Raw genomic sequence first — 22,500 nt, forward strand, 5'->3', positions numbered from 1 at the left:
ATCCAGGGTCGCGGTTAATAGTGGCAGACCCTGGCCGTGACCCCTACCTCTCTCTCCACCCCTAATAGATCCAGGGTCGCGGTTAATAGTGGCAGACCCTGGCCGTGACCCCTACCTCCTCTCTCCAGCCCTAATAGATCCAGGGTCGCGGTTAATAGTGGCAGACCCTGGCCGTGACCCCTACCTCCTCTCTCCACCCCTAATAGATCCAGGGTCGTGGTTAATAGTGGCCGACCCTGGCCGTGACCCCTACCTCCTCTCTCCACCCCTAATAGATCCAGGGTCGCGGTTAATAGTGGCCGACCCTGGCCGTGACCCCTACCTCCTCTCTCCAGCCCTAATAGATCCAGGGTCGTGGTTAATAGTGGCCGACCCTGGCCGTGACCCCTACCTCCTCTCTCCACCCCTAATAGATCCAGGGTCGTGGTTAATAGTGGCAGACCCTGGCCGTGACCCCTACCTCCTCTCTCCAGCCCTAATAGATCCAGGGTCGCGGTTAATAGTGGCAGACCCTGGCCGTGACCCCTACCTCCTCTCTCCAGCCCTAATAGATCCAGGGTCGCGGTTAATAGTGGCCGACCCTGGCCGTGACCCCTACCTCCTCTCTCCAGCCCTAATAGATCCAGGGTCGCGGTTAATAGTGGCAGACCCTGGCCGTGACCCCTACCTCCTCTCTCCAGCCCTAATAGATCCAGGGTCGCGGTTAATAGTGGCAGACCCTGGCCGTGACCCCTCCTCTCTCCAGCCCTAATAGATCCAGGGTCGCGGTTAATAGTGGCAGACCCTGGCCGTGACCCCTACCTCCTCTCTCCAGCCCTAATAGATCCAGGGTCGCGGTTAATAGTGGCAGACCCTGGCCGTGACCCCTACCTCCTCTCTCCAGCCCTAATAGATCCAGGGTCGTGGTTAATAGTGGCCGACCCTGGCCGTGACCCCTACCTCCTCTCTCCAGCCCTAATAGATCCAGGGTCGTGGTTAATAGTGGCAGACCCTGGCCGTGAGCCCCCCCTCCTCTCTCCAGCCCTAATAGATCCAGGGTCGCGGTTAATAGTGGCAGACCCTGGCCGTGACCCCTCCCTCCTCTCTTCACCCCTAATAGATCCAGGGTCGTGGTTAATAGTAGCCGACCCTGGCCGTGACCCCTACCTCCTCTCTCCACCCCTAATAGATCCAGGGTCGTGGTTAATAGTGGCCGACCCTGGCCGTGACCCCTACCTCCTCTCTCCACCCCTAATAGATCCAGGGTCGCGGTTAATAGTGGCCGACCCTGGCCGTGACCCCTACCTCCTCTCTCCACCCCTAATAGATCCAGGGTCGTGGTTAATAGTGGCAGACCCTGGCCGTGACCCCTACCTCCTCTCTCCAGCCCTAATAGATCCAGGGTCGCGGTTAATAGTGGCAGACCCTGGCCGTGACCCCTACCTCCTCTCTCCAGCCCTAATAGATCCAGGGTCGCGGTTAATAGTGGCCGACCCTGGCCGTGACCCCTACCTCCTCTCTCCAGCCCTAATAGATCCAGGGTCGCGGTTAATAGTGGCAGACCCTGGCCGTGACCCCTACCTCCTCTCTCCAGCCCTAATAGATCCAGGGTCGCGGTTAATAGTGGCAGACCCTGGCCGTGACCCCTCCTCTCTCCAGCCCTAATAGATCCAGGGTCGCGGTTAATAGTGGCAGACCCTGGCCGTGACCCCTACCTCCTCTCTCCAGCCCTAATAGATCCAGGGTCGCGGTTAATAGTGGCAGACCCTGGCCGTGACCCCTACCTCCTCTCTCCAGCCCTAATAGATCCAGGGTCGTGGTTAATAGTGGCCGACCCTGGCCGTGACCCCTACCTCCTCTCTCCAGCCCTAATAGATCCAGGGTCGTGGTTAATAGTGGCAGACCCTGGCCGTGAGCCCCCCCTCCTCTCTCCAGCCCTAATAGATCCAGGGTCGCGGTTAATAGTGGCAGACCCTGGCCGTGACCCCTCCCTCCTCTCTTCACCCCTAATAGATCCAGGGTCGTGGTTAATAGTGGCAGACCCTGGCCGTGACCCCTACCTCCTCTCTCCACCCCTAATAGATCCAGGGTCGTGGTTAATAGTGGCCGACCCTGGCCGTGACCCCTACCTCCTCTCTCCAGCCCTAATAGATCCAGGGTCGTGGTTAATAGTGGCAGACCCTGGCCGTGAGCCCCCCCTCCTCTCTCCACCCCTAATAGATCCAGGGTCGCGGTTAATAGTGGCAGACCCTGGCCGTGACCCCTACCTCCTCTCTCCAGCCCTAATAGATCCAGGGTCATGGTTAATAGTGGCCGACCCTGGCCGTGACCCCTACCTCCTCTCTCCAGCCCTAATAGATCCAGGGTCGCGGTTAATAGTGGCCGACCCTGGCCGTGACCCCTACCTCTCTCTCCAGCCCTAATAGATCCAGGGTCGCGGTTAATAGTGGCAGACCCTGGCCGTGAGCCCCCCCTCCTCTCTCCAGCCCTGATAGATCCAGGGTCGCGGTTAATAGTGGCCGACCCTGGCCGTGACCCCTACCTACTCTCTCCAGCCCTAATAGATCCAGGGTCGCGGTTAATAGTGGCAGACCCTGGCCGTGACCCCTACCTCCTCTCTCCAGCCCTAATAGATCCAGGGTCGCGGTTAATAGTGGCAGACCCTGGCCGTGACCCCTACCTCTCTCTCCAGCCCTAATAGATCCAGGGTCGCGGTTAATAGTGGCAGACCCTGGCCGTGAGCCCCCCCTCCTCTCTCCAGCCCTGATAGATCCAGGGTCGCGGTTAATAGTGGCAGACCCTGGCCGTGACCCCTCCTCTCTCCAGCCCTAATAGATCCAGGGTCGCGGTTAATAGTGGCAGACCCTGGCCGTGACCCTTACCTCCTCTCTCCAGCCCTAATAGATCCAGGGTCGCGGTTAATAGTGGCAGACCCTGGCCGTGACCCCTACCTCCTCTCTCCAGCCCTAATAGATCCAGGGTCGTGGTTAATAGTGGCCGACCCTGGCCGTGACCCCTACCTCCTCTCTCCAGCCCTGATAGATCCAGGGTCGCGGTTAATAGTGGCAGACCCTGGCCGTGACCCCTCCTCTCTCCAGCCCTAATAGATCCAGGGTCGCGGTTAATAGTGGCAGACCCTGGCCGTGACCCCTACCTCCTCTCTCCAGCCCTAATAGATCCAGGGTCGCGGTTAATAGTGGCAGACCCTGGCCGTGACCCCTACCTCCACTCTCCAGCCCTAATAGATCCAGGGTCGTGGTTAATAGTGGCCGACCCTGGCCGTGACCCCTACCTCCTCTCTCCAGCCCTAATAGATCCAGGGTCGTGGTTAATAGTGGCAGACCCTGGCCGTGAGCCCCCCTCCTCTCTCCAGCCCTAATAGATCCAGGGTCGCGGTTAATAGTGGCAGACCCTGGCCGTGACCCCTCCCTCCTCTCTTCACCCCTAATAGATCCAGGGTCGTGGTTAATAGTGGCAGACCCTGGCCGTGACCCCTACCTCCTCTCTCCACCCCTAATAGATCCAGGGTCGTGGTTAATAGTGGCCGACCCTGGCCGTGACCCCTACCTCCTCTCTCCAGCCCTAATAGATCCAGGGTCGTGGTTAATAGTGGCAGACCCTGGCCGTGAGCCCCCCCTCCTCTCTCCAGCCCTAATAGATCCAGGGTCGCGGTTAATAGTGGCAGACCCTGGCCGTGACCCCTACCTCCTCTCTCCAGCCCTAATAGATCCAGGGTCGTGGTTAATAGTGGCCGACCCTGGCCGTGACCCCTACCTCCTCTCTCCAGCCCTAATAGATCCAGGGTCGCGGTTAATAGTGGCCGACCCTGGCCGTGACCCCTACCTCTCTCTCCAGCCCTAATAGATCCAGGGTCGCGGTTAATAGTGGCAGACCCTGGCCGTGAGCCCCCCCTCCTCTCTCCAGCCCTGATAGATCCAGGGTCGCGGTTAATAGTGGCCGACCCTGGCCGTGACCCCTACCTCCTCTCTCCAGCCCTAATAGATCCAGGGTCGCGGTTAATAGTGGCCGACCCTGGCCGTGACCCCTACCTCCTCTCTCCAGCCCTAATAGATCCAGGGTCGCGGTTAATAGTGGCAGACCCTGGCCGTGAGCCCCCCCTCCTCTCTCCAGCCCTGATAGATCCAGGGTCGCGGTTAATAGTGGCCGACCCTGGCCGTGACCCCTACCTCCTCTCTCCAGCCCTAATAGATCCAGGGTTGCGGTTAATAGTGGCCGACCCTGGCCGTGACCCCTACCTCCTCTCTCCAGCCCTAATAGATCCAGGGTCGCGGTTAATAGTGGCAGACCCTGGCCGTGACCCCTACCTCCTCTCTCTGACCCTGGCCGTGACCCCTACCTCCTCTCTCTGACCCTGGCCGTGACCCCTACCTCCTCTCTCCAGCCCTAATAGATCCAGGGTCGCGGTTAATAGTGGCAGACCCTGGCCGTGACCCCTACCTCCTCTCTCCAGCCCTAATAGATCCAGGGTCGCGGTTAATAGTGGCCGACCCTGGCCGTGACCCCTACCTCCTCTCTCCAGCCCTAATAGATCCAGGGTCGCGGTTAATAGTGGCAGACCCTGGCCGTGACCCCTACCTCCTCTCTCCAGCCCTAATAGATCCAGGGTCGCGGTTAATAGTGGCCGACCCTGGCCGTGACCCCTACCTCCTCTCTCCAGCCCTAATAGATCCAGGGTCGCGGTTAATAGTGGCAGACCCTGGCCGTGACCCCTACCTCCTCTCTCCAGCCCTAATAGATCCAGGGTCGCGGTTAATAGTGGCCGACCCTGGCCGTGACCCCTACCTCCTCTCTCCAGCCCTAATAGATCCAGGGTCGCGGTTAATAGTGGCAGACCCTGGCCGTGAGCCCCCCCTCCTCTCTCCAGCCCTAATAGATCCAGGGTCGCGGTTAATAGTGGCAGACCCTGGCCGTGACCCCTACCTCCTCTCTCCACCCCTAATAGATCCAGGGTCGCGGTTAATAGTGGCAGACCCTGGCCGTGACCCCCCCCCCTCCTCTCTCTGACCCTGGCCGTGACCCCTACCTCTCTCAGACCCTGGCCGTGACCCCCCCCTTCTCTCTCCAACCCTGGCCGTGACCCCCCCTTCTCTCTCCAACCCTGGCCGTGACCCCCCCCTTCTCTCTCCAACCCTGGCCGTGACCCCCCCTTCTCTCTCCAACCCTGGCCGTGACCCCCCCTTCTCTCTCCGACCCTGGCCGTGACCTGGCCGTGACTCCCCCCTTCTCTCCGATCGTATTTTCCCTGACTAATTCTAACCCCTAACCTCTAACCTCTAAAATGTGCCTTAGTCCTCGTGGGAACCTGGGAAATGTGAAGGGAGACATTGTCCTTGTGGGACTTTCAAGGATTTATTTTGGAACTTCTGTGAGTTTACTGTTCATTTTTAAATTGTTTGTTTATTATCTACCTCACTTGCTTTGGCAATGTTAACATATGTTTCCCATGCCAATAAAACCCCTTGAATTGAATTGAGAGAGACACAGACACAGAGAGAGAGAGACACAGACACAGAGAGAGAGAGAGACAGACACAGAGAGAGAGAGACACAGACACAGAGAGACACAGACACAGAGAGACACAGACACAGAGAGAGAGAGACACAGAGAGAGAGAGAGAGACACAGAGAGAGAGAGAGAGACACAGAGAGAGAGAGACACAGAGAGAGAGACACAGAGAGAGACACAGAGAGAGAGACACAGAGAGAGAGAGACACAGGAATAGAGAAGAGGTTTACAGTACCTATTTAGTGAACTACTAGTGACCAGGGCCCTATTCCCTATTTAGTGAACTACTAGTGACCAGGGCCCTATTCCCTATTTAGTGAACTACTAGTGACCAGGGCCCTATTCCCTATTTAGTGAACTACTAGTGACCAGGGCCCTATTCCCTATTTAGTGAACTACTAGTGACCAGGGCCCTATTCCCTATTTAGTGAACTACTAGTGACCAGGGCCCTATTCCCTATTTAGTGAACTACTAGTGACCAGGGCCCTATTCCCTATTTAGTGAACTACTAGTGACCAGGGCCCTATTCCCTATTTAGTGAACTACTAGTGACCAGGGCCCTATTCCCTATTTAGTGAACTACTAGTGACCAGGGCCCTATTCCCTATTTAGTGAACTACTAGTGACCAGGGCCCTATTCCCTATTTAGTGAACTACTAGTGACCAGGGCCCTATTCCCTATTTAGTGAACTACTAGTGACCAGGGCCCTATTCCCTATTTAGTGAACTACTAGTGACCAGGGCCCTATTCCCTATTTAGTGAACTACTAGTGACCAGGGCCCTATTCCCTATATAGTGAACTACTAGTGACCAGGGCCCTATTCCCTATATAGTGAACTACTAGTGACCAGGGCCCTATTCCCTATATAGTGAACTACTAGTGACCAGGGCCCTATTCCCTATATAGTGAACTACTAGTGACCAGGGCCCTATTCCCTATATAGTGAACTACTAGTGACCAGGGCCCTATTCCCTATTTAGTGAACTACTAGTGACCAGGGCCCTATTCCCTATTTAGTGAACTACTAGTGACCAGGGCCCTATTCCCTATTTAGTGAACTACTAGTGACCAGGGCCCTATTCCCTATATAGTGCACTACTTTAGACCAGAGCCCTATTCCCTATATAGTGCACTACTTTAGACCAGAGCCCTATTCCCTATATAGTGCACTACTTTAGACCAGAGCCCTATGGCACCCTATTCCCTATGTAGTGCACTACTTTAGACCAGAGCCCTATGGCCCCCTATGTAGTGCACTACTTTAGACCAGAGCCCTATGGCACCCTATTCCCTATATAGTGCACTACTTTAGACCAGAGCCCTATGGCACCCTATTCCCTATGTAGTGCACTACTTTAGACCAGAGCCCTATGGCACCCTATTCCCTATTGAAGTGCACTACTTTAGACCAGAGCCCTATTCCCTATATAGTGCACTACTTTAGACCAGAGCCCTTTGGCACCCTATTCCCTGTATAGTGAACTACTATAGACCAGAGCCCTATTCCCTATATAGTGGTACTACTATAGACCAGAGCCCTATGGCACCCTATTCCCTATATAGTGAACTACTATAGACCAGGGCCCTATTCCCTAAATAGTGGTACTACTATAGACCAGAGCCCTATTCCCTATATAGTGGTACTACTATAGACCAGAGCCCTATTCCCTATATAGTGGTACTACTATAGACCAGAGCCCTATTCCCTATATAGTACACTACTATAGACCAGAGCCCTATTCCCTATATAGTGGTACTACTATAGACCAGAGCCCTATGGCACCCTATTCCCTATAGTGAGAGAGGGGGGCCATGTTCTCCTCTCATCATTTTGATCTGTCTATGGCACCCTATTCCCTATAGTGAGAGAGGGGGGCCATGTTCTCCTCTCATCATGTTGATCTGTCTATGGCACCCTATCCCCTATATAGTACACTACTATAGACCAGAGCCCTATGGCACCCTATTCCCTATAGTGAGAGAGGGGGGCCATGTTCTCCTCTCATCATGTTGATCTGTCTATGGCCCCCTATTCCCTATAGTGAGAGAGGGGGGCCATGTTCTCCTCTCATCGTGTTGATCTGTCTATGGCACCCTATTCCCTATAGTGAGAGAGAGGGGCCATGTTCTCCTCTCATCGTGTTGATCTGTCTATGGCACCCTATTCCATATGTGGGAGAGAGGGGGGCCATGTTCTCCTCTCATCGTGTTGATCTGTCTATGGCACCCTACTCCCTATAGTGAGAGAGGGGGGCCATGTTCTCCTCTCATCGTGTTGATCTGTCTATGGCACCCTATTCCCTATAGTGAGAGAGGGGGGCCATGTTCTCCTCTCATCGTGTTGATCTGTCTGCGTAGCGTCGGAGAGTAAACGCCAGCGTCTGGACTATGAGGAGATAACTCCCTGTCTGAAGGACGTCACGCTGGTCTGGGAGAGCATGCTGGGAACTCAGGCCAGGTCGAAGGTCAAGTTCAACACCGACACTGTCCACTCTGCTGTCGAACAGGGTAAACACACACACATACACGCACACACACACACACACACACACAGCAAGGCCACTGGAATATCAGGTCGTTTAACACACTCCCTCCCCCCATCTCTCTCCCTCCCTCCCCCCATCTCTCTCTCCCCCCATCTCTCTCTCTCTCCCTCCCCCATCTCTCCCTCCCCCCATCTCTCTCTCTCCCTCCTCCCCCGCATCTCTCTCTCTCTCCCTCCTCCCTCCCCCATCCCTCCCTCCTCCCTCCCCCATCCCTCCTCCCTCCCCCATCCCTCCCTCCTCCCCCATCCCTCCCTCCTCCCCATCTCTCTCCCTCCCCCCATCCCTCCCTCCTCCCTCCCCCATCCCTCCCTCCTCCCCCATCCCTCCCTCCCCATCTCTCCCTCCCCCCATCTCTCTCTCCCTCCTCCTCCCCATCTCTCCCTCTCTCTCTCTCTCCCTCCTCCCCCCATCTCTCCCTCCCCATCTCTCCCTCCCCATCTCTCCCTCCCCATCTCTCCCTCCTCCCCACATCCCTCCCTCCCCATCTCTCTCTCTCCCTCCCCATCTCTCTCTCCCTCCTCCCCCGCATCTCTCTCTCCCTCCTCCCCCGCATCTCTCTCTCTCTCTCCCTCCTCCCTCCCCCATCCCTCCCTCCTCCCTCCCCCATCCCTCCCTCCTCCCCCCATCCCTCCCTCCCCATCTCTCTCTCCCTCCCCCCATCCCTCCCTCCCATCTCTCCCTCCCCCCATCTCTCTCTCCCTCCTCCTCCCCATCCCTCCCTCCCTCCTCCTCCACATCCCTCCCTCTCCATCTCTCCCTCCTCCCCCCATCTTTCTCTCCCTCCCCCCATCTCTCTCTCCCTCCCCCCATCTCTCTCTCCCTCCCCCCATCTCTCTCTCCCTCCCCCCATCTCTCTCTCCCCTCCCCCCATCTCTCTCTCCCCTCCCCCCATCTCTCTCCCCTCCCCCATCTCTCTCCCCCCCCCTCCCCAGGAGTTCCTAGACAGTACAGAGGAGAGGTGTGGAAGTTCCTGTCAGAGCAGTTTGTATTGAGACAACCGGTTCCTGTCAGATGTCCATCTGACAACAGGCCTTATAAAGAACTGCTGAAACAACTGACCTCCCAACAGCACGCCATCCTCATAGACCTGGGTGAGACCCTATACTATACACTACACACTACAGCACGCCATCCTCATAGACCTGGGTGAGACCCTATACTATACACTACACACTACAGCACGCCATCCTCATAGACCTGGGTAAGACCCTATACCCTACAGCACGCCATCCTCATAGACCTGGGTAAGACCCTATACTATACACTACACACTACACACTACAGCACGCCATCCTCATAGACCTGGGTAAGACCCTATACTACACCCTATACACTACACTACACCCTACAGCACGCCATCCTCATAGACCTGGGTAAGACCCTATACTACACCCTACAGCACGCCATCCTCATAGACCTGGGTGAGACCCAACACACTACAGCATGCCATCCTCATAGACCTGGGTGAGACCCTATACTACACCCTATACACTACACTACACCCTACAGCACGCCATCCTCATAGACCTGGGTAAGACCCTATACTACACCCTACAGCACGCCATCCTCATAGACCTGGGTGAGACCCTATACTATCCTATACACCCAACAGCACGCCATCCTCATAGACCTGCGTGAGACCCTACACCCTACAGCACGCCATCCTCATAGACCTGGGTGAGACCCTACACCCTACAGCACGCCATCCTCATAGACCTGGGTGAGACCCTACACCCTACAGCACGCCATCCTCATAGACCTGGGTGAGACCCTACACCCTACAGCACGCCATCCTCATAGACCTGGGTGAGACCCTACACCCTACAGCACGCCATCCTCATAGACCTGGGTGAGACCCTATACTACACCCTACAGCACGCCATCCTCATAGACCTGGGTGAGATCCTATACTACACCCTACAGCACGCCATCCTCATAGACCTGGGTGAGACCCTACACCCTACAGCACGCCATCCTCATAGACCTGGGTGAGACCCTACACCCTACAGCACGCCATCCTCATAGACCTGGGTGAGACCCTACACCCTACAGCACGCCATCCTCATAGACCTGGGTGAGACCCTACACCCTACAGCACGCCATCCTCATAGACCTGGGTGAGACCCTACACCCTACAGCACGCCATCCTCATAGACCTGGGTGAGACCCTATACTATACACTACACACTACAGCACGCCATCCTCATAGACCTGGGTAAGACCCTATACCCTACAGCACGCCATCCTCATAGACCTGGGTAAGACCCTATACTATACACTACACACTACAGCACGCCATCCTCATAGACCTGGGTAAGACCCTATACTACACCCTATACACTACACTACACCCTACAGCACGCCATCCTCATAGACCTGGGTAAGACCCTATACTACACCCTACAGCACGCCATCCTCATAGACCTGGGTGAGACCCAACACACTACAGCATGCCATCCTCATAGACCTGGGTGAGACCCTATACTACACCCTATACACTACACCCTACAGCACGCCATCCTCATAGACCTGGGTAAGACCCTATACTACACCCTACAGCACGCCATCCTCATAGACCTGGGTGAGACCCTATACTATACTATACACCCAACAGCACGCCATCCTCATAGACCTGGGTGAGACCCTACACCCTACAGCACGCCATCCTCATAGACCTGGGTGAGACCCTACACCCTACAGCACGCCATCCTCATAGACCTGGGTGAGACCCTACACCCTACAGCACGCCATCCTCATAGACCTGGGTGAGACCCTACACCCTACAGCACGCCATCCTCATAGACCTGGGTGAGACCCTACACCCTACAGCACGCCATCCTCATAGACCTGGGTGAGACCCTACACCCCACAGCACGCCATCCTCATAGACCTGGGTGAGACCCTATACTACACCCTACAGCACGCCATCCTCATAGACCTGGGTGAGACCCTATACTACACCCTACAGCACGCCATCCTCATAGACCTGGGTGAGACCCTACACCCTACAGCACGCCATCCTCATAGACCTGGGTGAGACCCTATACTATACACTACACACTATACCCAACAGCACGCCATCCTCATAGACCTGGGTAAGACCCTATACTATACACTATACACTACACCCTACAGCAGGCCATCCTCATAGACCTGGGTAAGACCCTATACCCTACAGCTACACTACCCCCTACAGCACGCCATCCTCATAGACCTGGGTAAGACCCTATACTATACACCCTACAGCACGCCATCCTCATAGACCTGGGTAAGACCCTATACTATACACTACACCCTACAGCAGGCCATCCTCATAGACCTGGGTAAGACCCTATACCCTACAGCTACACTACCCCCTACAGCACGCCATCCTCATAGACCTGGGTAAGACCCTATACTATACACCCTACAGCACGCCATCCTCATAGACCTGGGTAAGACCCTATACTATACACTACACACTATACACTACACCCTACAGCACGCCATCCTCATAGACCTGGGTAAGACCCTATACTACACCCTACAGCACGCCATCCTCATAGACCTGGGTGAGACCCTATACTATACTATACACCCAACAGCACGCCATCCTCATAGACCTGGGTGAGACCCTACACCCTACAGCACGCCATCCTCATAGACCTGGGTGAGACCCTACACCCTACAGCACGCCATCCTCATAGACCTGGGTGAGACCCTACACCCTACAGCACGCCATCCTCATAGACCTGGGTGAGACCCTACATCCTACAGCACGCCATCCTCATAGACCTGGGTGAGACCCTATACTACACACTACCCCCTACACACTACACCCTACACCCTACAGCACACCATCCTCATAGACCTGGGTAAGACCCTACACCCTACAGCACGCCATCCTCATAGACCTGGGTAAGACCCTACACCCTACAGCACGCCATCCTCATAGACCTGGGTAAGACCCTACACCCTACAGCACGCCATCCTCATAGACCTGGGTAAGACCCTATACTATACACTATACACTACACACTATACACTACACCCTACAGCACGCCATCCTCATAGACCTGGGTGAGACCCTATACTACACCCTACAGCACGCCATCCTCATAGACCTGGGTAAGACCCTACACCCTACAGCACGCCATCCTCATAGACCTGGGTAAGACCCTATACTATACACTATACACTACACCCTACAGCACGCCATCCTCATAGACCTGGGTAAGACCCTATACTACACCCTACAGCACGCCATCCTCATAGACCTGGGTGAGACCCTATACTATACACCCTACAGCACGCCATCCTCATAGACCTGGGTGAGACCCTATACTATACACCCTACAGCACGCCATCCTCATAGACCTGGGTGAGACCCTATACTATACACCCTACAGCACGCCATCCTCATAGACCTGGGTGAGACCCTATACTATACACTATACACTACACCCTACACACTACACCCTACAGCACGCCATCCTCATAGACCTGGGTGAGACCCTATACTATACACCCTACAGCACGCCATCCTCATAGACCTGGGTGAGACCCTATACTATACACTACACCCTACACACTACACCCTACAGCACGCCATCCTCATAGACCTGGGTGAGACCCTATACTATACACCCTACAGCACGCCATCCTCATAGACCTGGGTAAGACCCTATACTATACACTACACACTATACACTATACCCTACAGCACGCCATCCTCATAGACCTGGGTAAGACCCTATACTATACACTACACACTATACACTACACACTACAGCACGCCATCCTCATAGACCTGGGTGAGACCCTATACTACACCCTACAGCACGCCATCCTCATAGACCTGGGTAAGACCCTATACCCTACAGCACGCCATCCTCATAGACCTGGGTGAGACCCTATACTACACACTACACCTTCAGCAAGCCATCCTCATAGACCTGGGTGAGACCCTATACTACACCCTACAGCACGCCATCCTCATAGACCTGGGTGAGACCCTATACTACACCCTACAGCACGCCATCCTCATAGACCTGGGTAAGACCCTATACCCTACAGCACGCCATCCTCATAGACCTGGGTGAGACCCTATACTACACACTACAGCACGCCATCCTCATAGACCTGGGTGAGACCCTATACTACACCCTACAGCACGCCATCCTCATAGACCTGGGTAAGACCCTATACCCTACAGCACGCCATCCTCATAGACCTGGGTGAGACCCTATACTACACACTACACCCTACAGCACGCCATCCTCATAGACCTGGGTAAGACCCTATACTATACACTACCCCCTACACACTACACCCTACAGCACACCATCCTCATAGACCTGGGTGAGACCCTACACTATACACTACACACTACACCCTACACACTACACCCTACACACTATACACTACACACTACAGCACGCCATCCTCATAGACCTGGGTGAGACCCTATACTATACACTACACACTATACACTACACACTATACCCTACAGCACGCCATCCTCATAGACCTGGGTAAGACCCTATACTACACACTACACACTACACCCTACACACTACAGCACGCCATCCTCATAGACCTGGGTAAGACCCTATACTACACCCTACAGCACGCCATCCTCATAGACCTGGGTGAGACCCTATACTACACCCTACAGCACGCCATCCTCATAGACCTGGGTAAGACCCTATACTACACCCTACAGCACGCCATCCTCATAGACCTGGGTGAGACCCTATACTACACCCTACAGCACGCCATCCTCATAGACCTGGGTAAGACCCTATACTACACCCTACAGCACGCCATCCTCATAGACCTGGGTGAGACCCTATACTACACCCTACAGCACGCCATCCTCATAGACCTGGGTAAGACCCTATACTACACCCTACAGCACGCCATCCTCATAGACCTGGGTGAGACCCTATACTACACCCTACACACTACACACTACACACTATACCCTACAGCACGCCATCCTCATAGACCTGGGTGAGACCCTATACTACACCCTACAGCACGCCATCCTCATAGACCTGGGTAAGACCCAACACACTACACCCTATACACTATACACTACACCCTACAGCACGCCATCCTCATAGACCTGGGTAAGACCCAACACACTACACACTACACCCTATACACTACACCCTACAGCACGCCATCCTCATAGACCTGGGTAAGACCCTATACTACACCCTACAGCACGCCATCCTCATAGACCTGGGTGAGACCCTATACTACACCCTACAGCACGCCATCCTCATAGACCTGGGTAAGACCCTACACCCTACACCCTATACACTATACACTACACCCTACACACTACACCCTACACACTACACCCTACACACTACACCCTACAGCACGCCATCCTCATAGACCTGGGTGAGACCCTATACTACACCCTACACCCTACACACTACACCCTACAGCACGCCATCCTCATAGACCTGGGTGAGACCCTATACTATACACTATACACTACACCCTACACACTACACCCTACACACTACACCCTACAGCACGCCATCCTCATAGACCTGGGTGAGACCCTATACTACACCCTACACCCTACACACTACACCCTACAGCACGCCATCCTCATAGACCTGGGTAAGACCCTATACTATACACTATACACTATACACTACACACTATACACTACACACTACACCCTATACACTACACCCTACAGCACGCCATCCTCATAGACCTGGGTGAGACCCTATACTATACACTATACACTACACACTATACACTACACACTACACCCTACAGCACGCCATCCTCATAGACCTGGGTGAGACCCTATACTATACACTATACACTACCCCCTACACACTACACACTACACCCTACAGCACGCCATCCTCATAGACCTGGGTAAGACCCTATACTATACACTATACACTATACCCTACACACTACACCCTACACACTACAGCACGCCATCCTCATAGACCTGGGTGAGACCCTATACTATACACTACACACTACACCCTACACACTATACACTACCCCCTACACACTACACCCTACAGCACGCCATCCTCATAGACCTGGGTGAGACCCTATACTATACACTACACACTACACACTACACACTACACCCTACAGCACACCATCCTCATAGACCTGGGTGAGACCCTATACTATACACTACACACTACACCCTACAGCACGCCATCCTCATAGACCTGGGTGAGACCCTATACTATACACTACACACTACACCCTACAGCACGCCATCCTCATAGACCTGGGTGAGACCCTATACTATACACTATACACTACACACTATACACTACACACTATACACTACACACTATACACTACACACTACACACTACACCCTACAGCACGCCATCCTCATAGACCTGGGTGAGACCCTATACTATACACTATACACAACAGCACGCCATCCTCATAGACCTGGGTAAGACCCTACACCCTACAGCACGCCATCCTCATAGACCTGGGTGAGACCCTATACTATACACTATACACTACACCCTACACACTACACACTACACACTACACACTACACACTACAGCACGCCATCCTCATAGACCTGGGTGAGACCCTATACTATACACTATACACTACACCCTACACACTACACACTACACACTACACACTATACCCTACAGCACGCCATCCTCATAGACCTGGGTGAGACCCTATACTATACCCTACACCCTACACACTACACACTACACACTACACACTATACCCTACAGCACGCCATCCTCATAGACCTGGGTGAGACCCTATACTATACCCTACACCCTACACCCTACACACTACACACTACACCCTACACCCTACAGCACGCCATCCTCATAGACCTGGGTGAGACCCTATACTATACCCTACACCCTACACTCTACACACTGCACACTACACCCTACAGCACGCCATCCTCATAGACCTGGGTGAGACCCTATACTATACACTACACCCTACACCCTACACACTACACCCTACAGCACGCCATCCTCATAGACCTGGGTGAGACCCTACACCCTACAGCACGCCATCCTCATAGACCTGGGTGAGACCCTACACTACACCCTACACACTACACACTACACACTACAGCACGCCATCCTCATAGACCTGGGTGAGACCCTATACTATACACTATACACTACCCCCTACACACTACACCCTACACCCTACACACTATACACTACACACTACACCCTACAGCACGCCATCCTCATAGACCTGGGTGAGACCCTACACCCTACAGCACGCCATCCTCATAGACCTGAGTGAGACCCTATACTACACCCTACACACTATACACTACACACTACACCCTACACACTACACCCTACAGCACGCCATCCTCATAGACCTGGGTGAGACCCTATACTACACCCTACACACTATACACTACACACTACACCCTATACACTACACACTACACCCTACACACTACACCCTACACACTACACCCTACAGCACGCCATCCCCATAGACCTGGGTGAGACCCTACACTACACCCTACACACTATACACTGCACACTACACCCTACACACTACACACTACACCCTACAGCACACCATCCTCATAGACCTGGGTGAGACCCTATACTCTACACTACACACTACACCCTACAGCACGCCATCCTCATAGACCTGGGTGAGACCCTATACTATACACTATACACTACACACTATACACTACACACTATACACTACACACTATACACTACACACTACACACTACACCCTACAGCACGCCATCCTCATAGACCTGGGTGAGACCCTATACTATACACTATACACAACAGCACGCCATCCTCATAGACCTGGGTGAGACCCTATACTATACACTATACACTACACCCTACACACTACACACTACACACTACACACTACACACTACAGCACGCCATCCTCATAGACCTGGGTGAGACCCTATACTATACACTATACACTACACCCTACACACTACACACTACACACTACACACTATACCCTACAGCACGCCATCCTCATAGACCTGGGTGAGACCCTATACTATACCCTACACCCTACACCCTACACACTACACACTACACACTACACACTATACCCTACAGCACGCCATCCTCATAGACCTGGGTGAGACCCTATACTATACCCTACACCCTACACCCTACACACTACACACTACACACTACACCCTACACCCTACAGCACGCCATCCTCATAGACCTGGGTGAGACCCTACACCCTACAGCACGCCATCCTCATAGACCTGGGTGAGACCCTATACTACACACTACACCTTCAGCAAGCCATCCTCATAGACCTGGGTGAGACCCTATACTACACCCTACAGCACGCCATCCTCATAGACCTGGGTGAGACCCTATACTACACCCTACAGCACGCCATCCTCATAGACCTGGGTAAGACCCTATACCCTACAGCACGCCATCCTCATAGACCTGGGTGAGACCCTATACTACACACTACAGCACGCCATCCTCATAGACCTGGGTGAGACCCTATACTACACCCTACAGCACGCCATCCTCATAGACCTGGGTAAGACCCTATACCCTACAGCACGCCATCCTCATAGACCTGGGTGAGACCCTATACTACACACTACACCCTACACTCTACACACTACACACTACACCCTACAGCACGCCATCCTCATAGACCTGGGTGAGACCCTATACTATACACTACACCCTACACCCTACACACTACACCCTACAGCACGCCATCCTCATAGACCTGGGTGAGACCCTACACCCTACAGCACGCCATCCTCATAGACCTGGGTGAGACCCTACACTACACCCTACACACTACACACTACACACTACAGCACGCCATCCTCATAGACCTGGGTGAGACCCTATACTATACACTATACACTACCCCCTACACACTACACCCTACACCCTACACACTATACACTACACACTACACCCTACAGCACGCCATCCTCATAGACCTGGGTGAGACCCTACACCCTACAGCACGCCATCCTCATAGACCTGAGTGAGACCCTATACTACACCCTACACACTATACACTACACACTACACCCTACACACTACACCCTACAGCACGCCATCCTCATAGACCTGGGTGAGACCCTACACTACACCCTACACACTATACACTACACACTACACCCTACACACTATACCCTACACACTATACACTACACACTACACCCTACAGCACGCCATCCTCATAGACCTGGGTGAGACCTTACACTATACACTATACACTACACCCTACACCCTACACCCTACACCCTACAGCACGCCATCCTTATAGACCTGGGTGAGACCCTATACTATACACTACACCCTACACCCTACAGCACGCCATCCTCATATACCTGGGTGAGACCCTATACTATACACTACACACTACACCCTACAGCACGCCAACCTCATAGACCTGGGTGAGACCCTATACTATACACCCTACACTACACCCTACAGCACGCCATCCTCATAGACCTGGGTGAGACCCTATACTATACACCCTACACACTACACCCTACACACTACACCCTACACCCTACAGCACGCCATCCTCATAGACCTGGGTGAGACCCTATACTATACACCCTACACTACACCCTACAGCACGCCATCCTCGTAGACCTGGGTGAGACCCTATACTATACACTACACCCTACACCCTACAGCACGCCATCCTCATATACCTGGGTGAGACCCTATACTATACACTACACACTACACCCTACACCCTACACCCTACAGCACGCCATCCTCATAGACCTGGGTGAGACCCTACACCCTACAGCACGCCATCCTCATAGACCTGGGTGAGACCCTATACTATACACTACACCCTACACACTACACACTACACACTATACACTACAGCACGCCATCCTCATAGACCTGGGTGAGACCCTATACTATACACTACACACTACACCCTACACACTACAGCACGCCATCCTCATAGACCTGGGTGAGACCCTACACACTACAGCACGCCATCCTCATAGACCTGGGTGAGACACTACACCCTACACACTACACCCTACAGCACGCCATCCTCATAGACCTGGGTGAGACCCTACACACTACACCCTACAGCACGCCATCCTCATAGACCTGGGTGAGACCCTACACACTACACCCTACAGCACGCCATCCTCATAGACCTGGGTGAGACCCTACACCCTACACACTACACCCTACAGCACGCCATCCTCATAGACCTGGGTGAGACCCTACACCCTACAGCACGCCATCCTCATAGACCTGGGTGAGACCCTACACTACACCCTACACACTACACCCTACACACTACACCCTACAGCACGCCATCCTCATAGACCTGGGTGAGACCCTATACTATACACTATACACTACACCCTACCCACTACACACTACACACTACAGCACGCCATCCTCATAGACCTGGGTGAGACCCTACACCCTACAGCACGCCATCCTCATAGACCTGGGTGAGACCCTACACCCTACAGCACGCCATCCTCATAGACCTGGGTGAGACCCTATACTATACACTATACACTACACCCTACCCACTACACACTACACACTACAGCACGCCATCCTCATAGACCTGGGTGAGACCCTACACCCTACAGCACGCCATCCTCATAGACCTGGGTGAGACCCTACACCCTACACCCTACATTACGCCATCCTCATAGACCTGGGTGAGACCCTACACTGCACACTACACCCTAAACATTACACAGTACACACCCTACACACACACACTTCCTCGTTTCTGTTGACTAATGCCTGAGTGATGATGTTAACCTGGTTTAACTTGAAACACTTCCTGACATGTGACTGTTGACTAATGTTGTCAGTCAGGTGACCTCATTTAACCTGAAACCTTGTCCTCATTTATACACACACCACACGCACAACACCTGCCTCTTTAGTGAACGACTGGTGTTTTAGTGATCCTGGCTAAAGCAGTCATTAGAATGGGTGTTTTAGTGATCCTGGCGAAACGCAGTCGTTAGAATGGTGTTTTAGTGATCCTGGCTAAAGCAGTCATTAGAATGGTGTTTTAGTGATCCTGGCTAAAGCAGTCATTAGAATGGTGTTTTAGTGATCCTGGCTAAAGCAGTGTTTTAGTGATCCTGGCTAAAGCAGTGTTTTAGTGATCCTGGCTAAAGCAGTCATTAGAATGGTGTTTTAGTGATCCTGGCTAAAGCAGTCATTAGAATGGTGTTTTAGTGATCCTGGCTAGAGCAGTCATTAGAATGGTGTTTTAGTGATCCTGACTAAAGCAGTCATTAGAATGGTGTTTTAGTGATCTTGGCTAAAGCAGTGTTTTAGTGATCCTGGCTAAAGCAGTCATTAGAATGGTGTTTTAGTGATCCTGGCTAAAGCAGTCATTAGAATGGTGTTTTAGTGATCCTGGCTAAAGCAGTCATTAGAATGGTGTTTTAGTGATCCTGGCTAGAGCAGTCATTAGAATGGTGTTTTAGTGATCCTGACTAAAGCAGTCATTAGAATGGTGTTTTAGTGATCTTGGCTAAAGCAGTGTTTTAGTGATCCTGGCTAAAGCAGTCATTAGAATGGTGTTTTAGTGATCCTGGCTAAAGCAGTCATTAGAATGGTGTTTTAGTGATCCTGGCTAAAGCAGTCATTAGAATGGTGTTTTAGTGATCCTGACTAAAGCAGTCATTAGAATGGTGTTTTAGTGATCTTGGCTAAAGCAGTGTTTTAGTGATCCTGGCTAAAGCAGTCATTAGAATGGTGTTTTAGTGATCCTGGCTAAAGCAGTCATTAGAATGGGTGTTTTAGTGATCCTGGCTAAACGCAATCGTTAGAATGGTGTTTTAGTGATCCTGGCTAAAGCAGTGTTTTAGTGATCCTGGCTAAAGCAGTCATTAGAATGGTGTTTTAGTGATCCTGGCTAAAGCAGTCATTAGAATGGTGTTTTAGTGATCCTGGCTAAAGCAGTGTTTTAGTGATCCTGGCTAAAGCAGTCATTAGAATGGGTGTTTTAGTGATCCTGGCTAAAGCAGTCATTAGAATGGTGTTTTAGTGATCCTGGCTAAAGCAGTCATTAGAATGGTGTTTTAGTGATCCTGGCTTAAGCAGTCATTGGAATGGTGTTTTAGTGATCCTGGCTAAAGCAGTCATTGGAATGGTGTTTTAGTGATCCTGGCTAAAGCAGTGTTTTAGTGATCCTGGCTAAAGCAGTCATTAGAATGGTGTTTTAGTGATCCTGGCTAAAGCAGTCATTAGAATGGGTGTTTTAGTGATCCTGGCTAAACGCAGTCGTTAGAATGGTGTTTTAGTGATCCTGGCTAAAGCAGTCATTAGAATGGTGTTTTAGTGATCCTGGCTAAAGCAGTGTTTTCGTGATCCTGGCTAAAGCAGTGTTTTAGTGATCCTGGCTAAAGCAGTCATTAGAATGGGTGTTTTAGTAATCCTGGCTAAACGCAGTCATTAGAATGGTGTTTTAGTGATCCTGGCTAAAGCAGTCATTAGAATGGTGTTTTAGTGACCCTGGCTAAAGCAGTCATTAGAATGGGTGTTTTAGTGATCCTGGCTAAACGCAGTCGTTAGAATGGTGTTTTAGTGACCCTGGCTAAAGCAGTCATTAGAATGGTGTTTTAGTGATCCTGGCTAAAGCAGTCATTAGAATGGTGTTTTAGTGATCCTGGCTAAAGCAGTGTTTTAGTGATCCTGGCTAAAGCAGTCATTAGAATGGTGTTTTAGTGATCCTGGCTAAAGCAGTCATTAGAATGGGTGTTTTAGTGATCCTGGCTAAACGCAGTCGTTAGAATGGTGTTTTAGTGATCCTGGCTAAAGCAGTCATTAGAATGGGTGTTTTAGCGATCCTGGCTAAAGCAGTCATTAGAATGGTGTTTTAGCGATCCTGGCTAAAGCAGTCATTAGAATGGTTGTTTTAGCGATCCTGGCTAAAGCAGTCATTAGAATGCCGTTTTAGTGATCCTGGCTAAAGCAGTCATTGGAATGGTGTTTTAGTGATCCTGACTAAAGCAGTCATTAGAATGGTTTTTTAGTGATCCTGGCTAAAGCAGTGTTTTAGTGATCCTGGCTAAAGCAGTCATTAGAATGGTGTTTTAGTGATCCTGGCTAAAGCAGTCATTAGAATGGGTGTTTTAGTGATCCTGGCTAAACGCAGTCGTTAGAATGGTGTTTTAGTGATCCTGGCTAAAGCAGTCATTAGAATGGTGTTTTAGTGATCCTCGCTAAAGCAGTGTTTTCGTGATCCTGGCTAAAGCAGTATTTTAGTGATCCTGGCTAAAGCAGTCATTAGAATGGGTGTTTTAGTAATCCTGGCTAAACGCAGTCATTAGAATGGTGTTTTAGTGATCCTGGCTAAAGCAGTCATTAGAATGGTGTTTTAGTGATCCTGGCTAAAGCAGTCATTAGAATGGTGTTTTAGTGATCCTGGCTAAAGCAGTCA

The 22,500-nt window shown here is 52.2% G+C and overlaps 1 protein-coding gene across 1 annotated transcript in view; it reads left to right on the forward strand.

The window, feature by feature from the left end:
* LOC110518842 (TBC1 domain family member 1) overlaps positions 1-22,500 on the forward strand; it is a 126,201-nt gene that overhangs the window by 87,359 nt on the left and 16,342 nt on the right. Inside the window, exons 16-17 of the mRNA XM_036989419.1 lie at positions 7,867-8,016; positions 8,987-9,145. Of these exons, the coding sequence (XP_036845314.1) occupies positions 7,867-8,016; positions 8,987-9,145 (309 nt within the window). The remainder of the gene's footprint in view (positions 1-7,866; positions 8,017-8,986; positions 9,146-22,500) is intronic.

Source organism: Oncorhynchus mykiss, chromosome 10, assembly GCF_013265735.2.
Source record: "Oncorhynchus mykiss isolate Arlee chromosome 10, USDA_OmykA_1.1, whole genome shotgun sequence".
Lineage (NCBI taxonomy): Eukaryota > Metazoa > Chordata > Actinopteri > Salmoniformes > Salmonidae > Oncorhynchus > Oncorhynchus mykiss.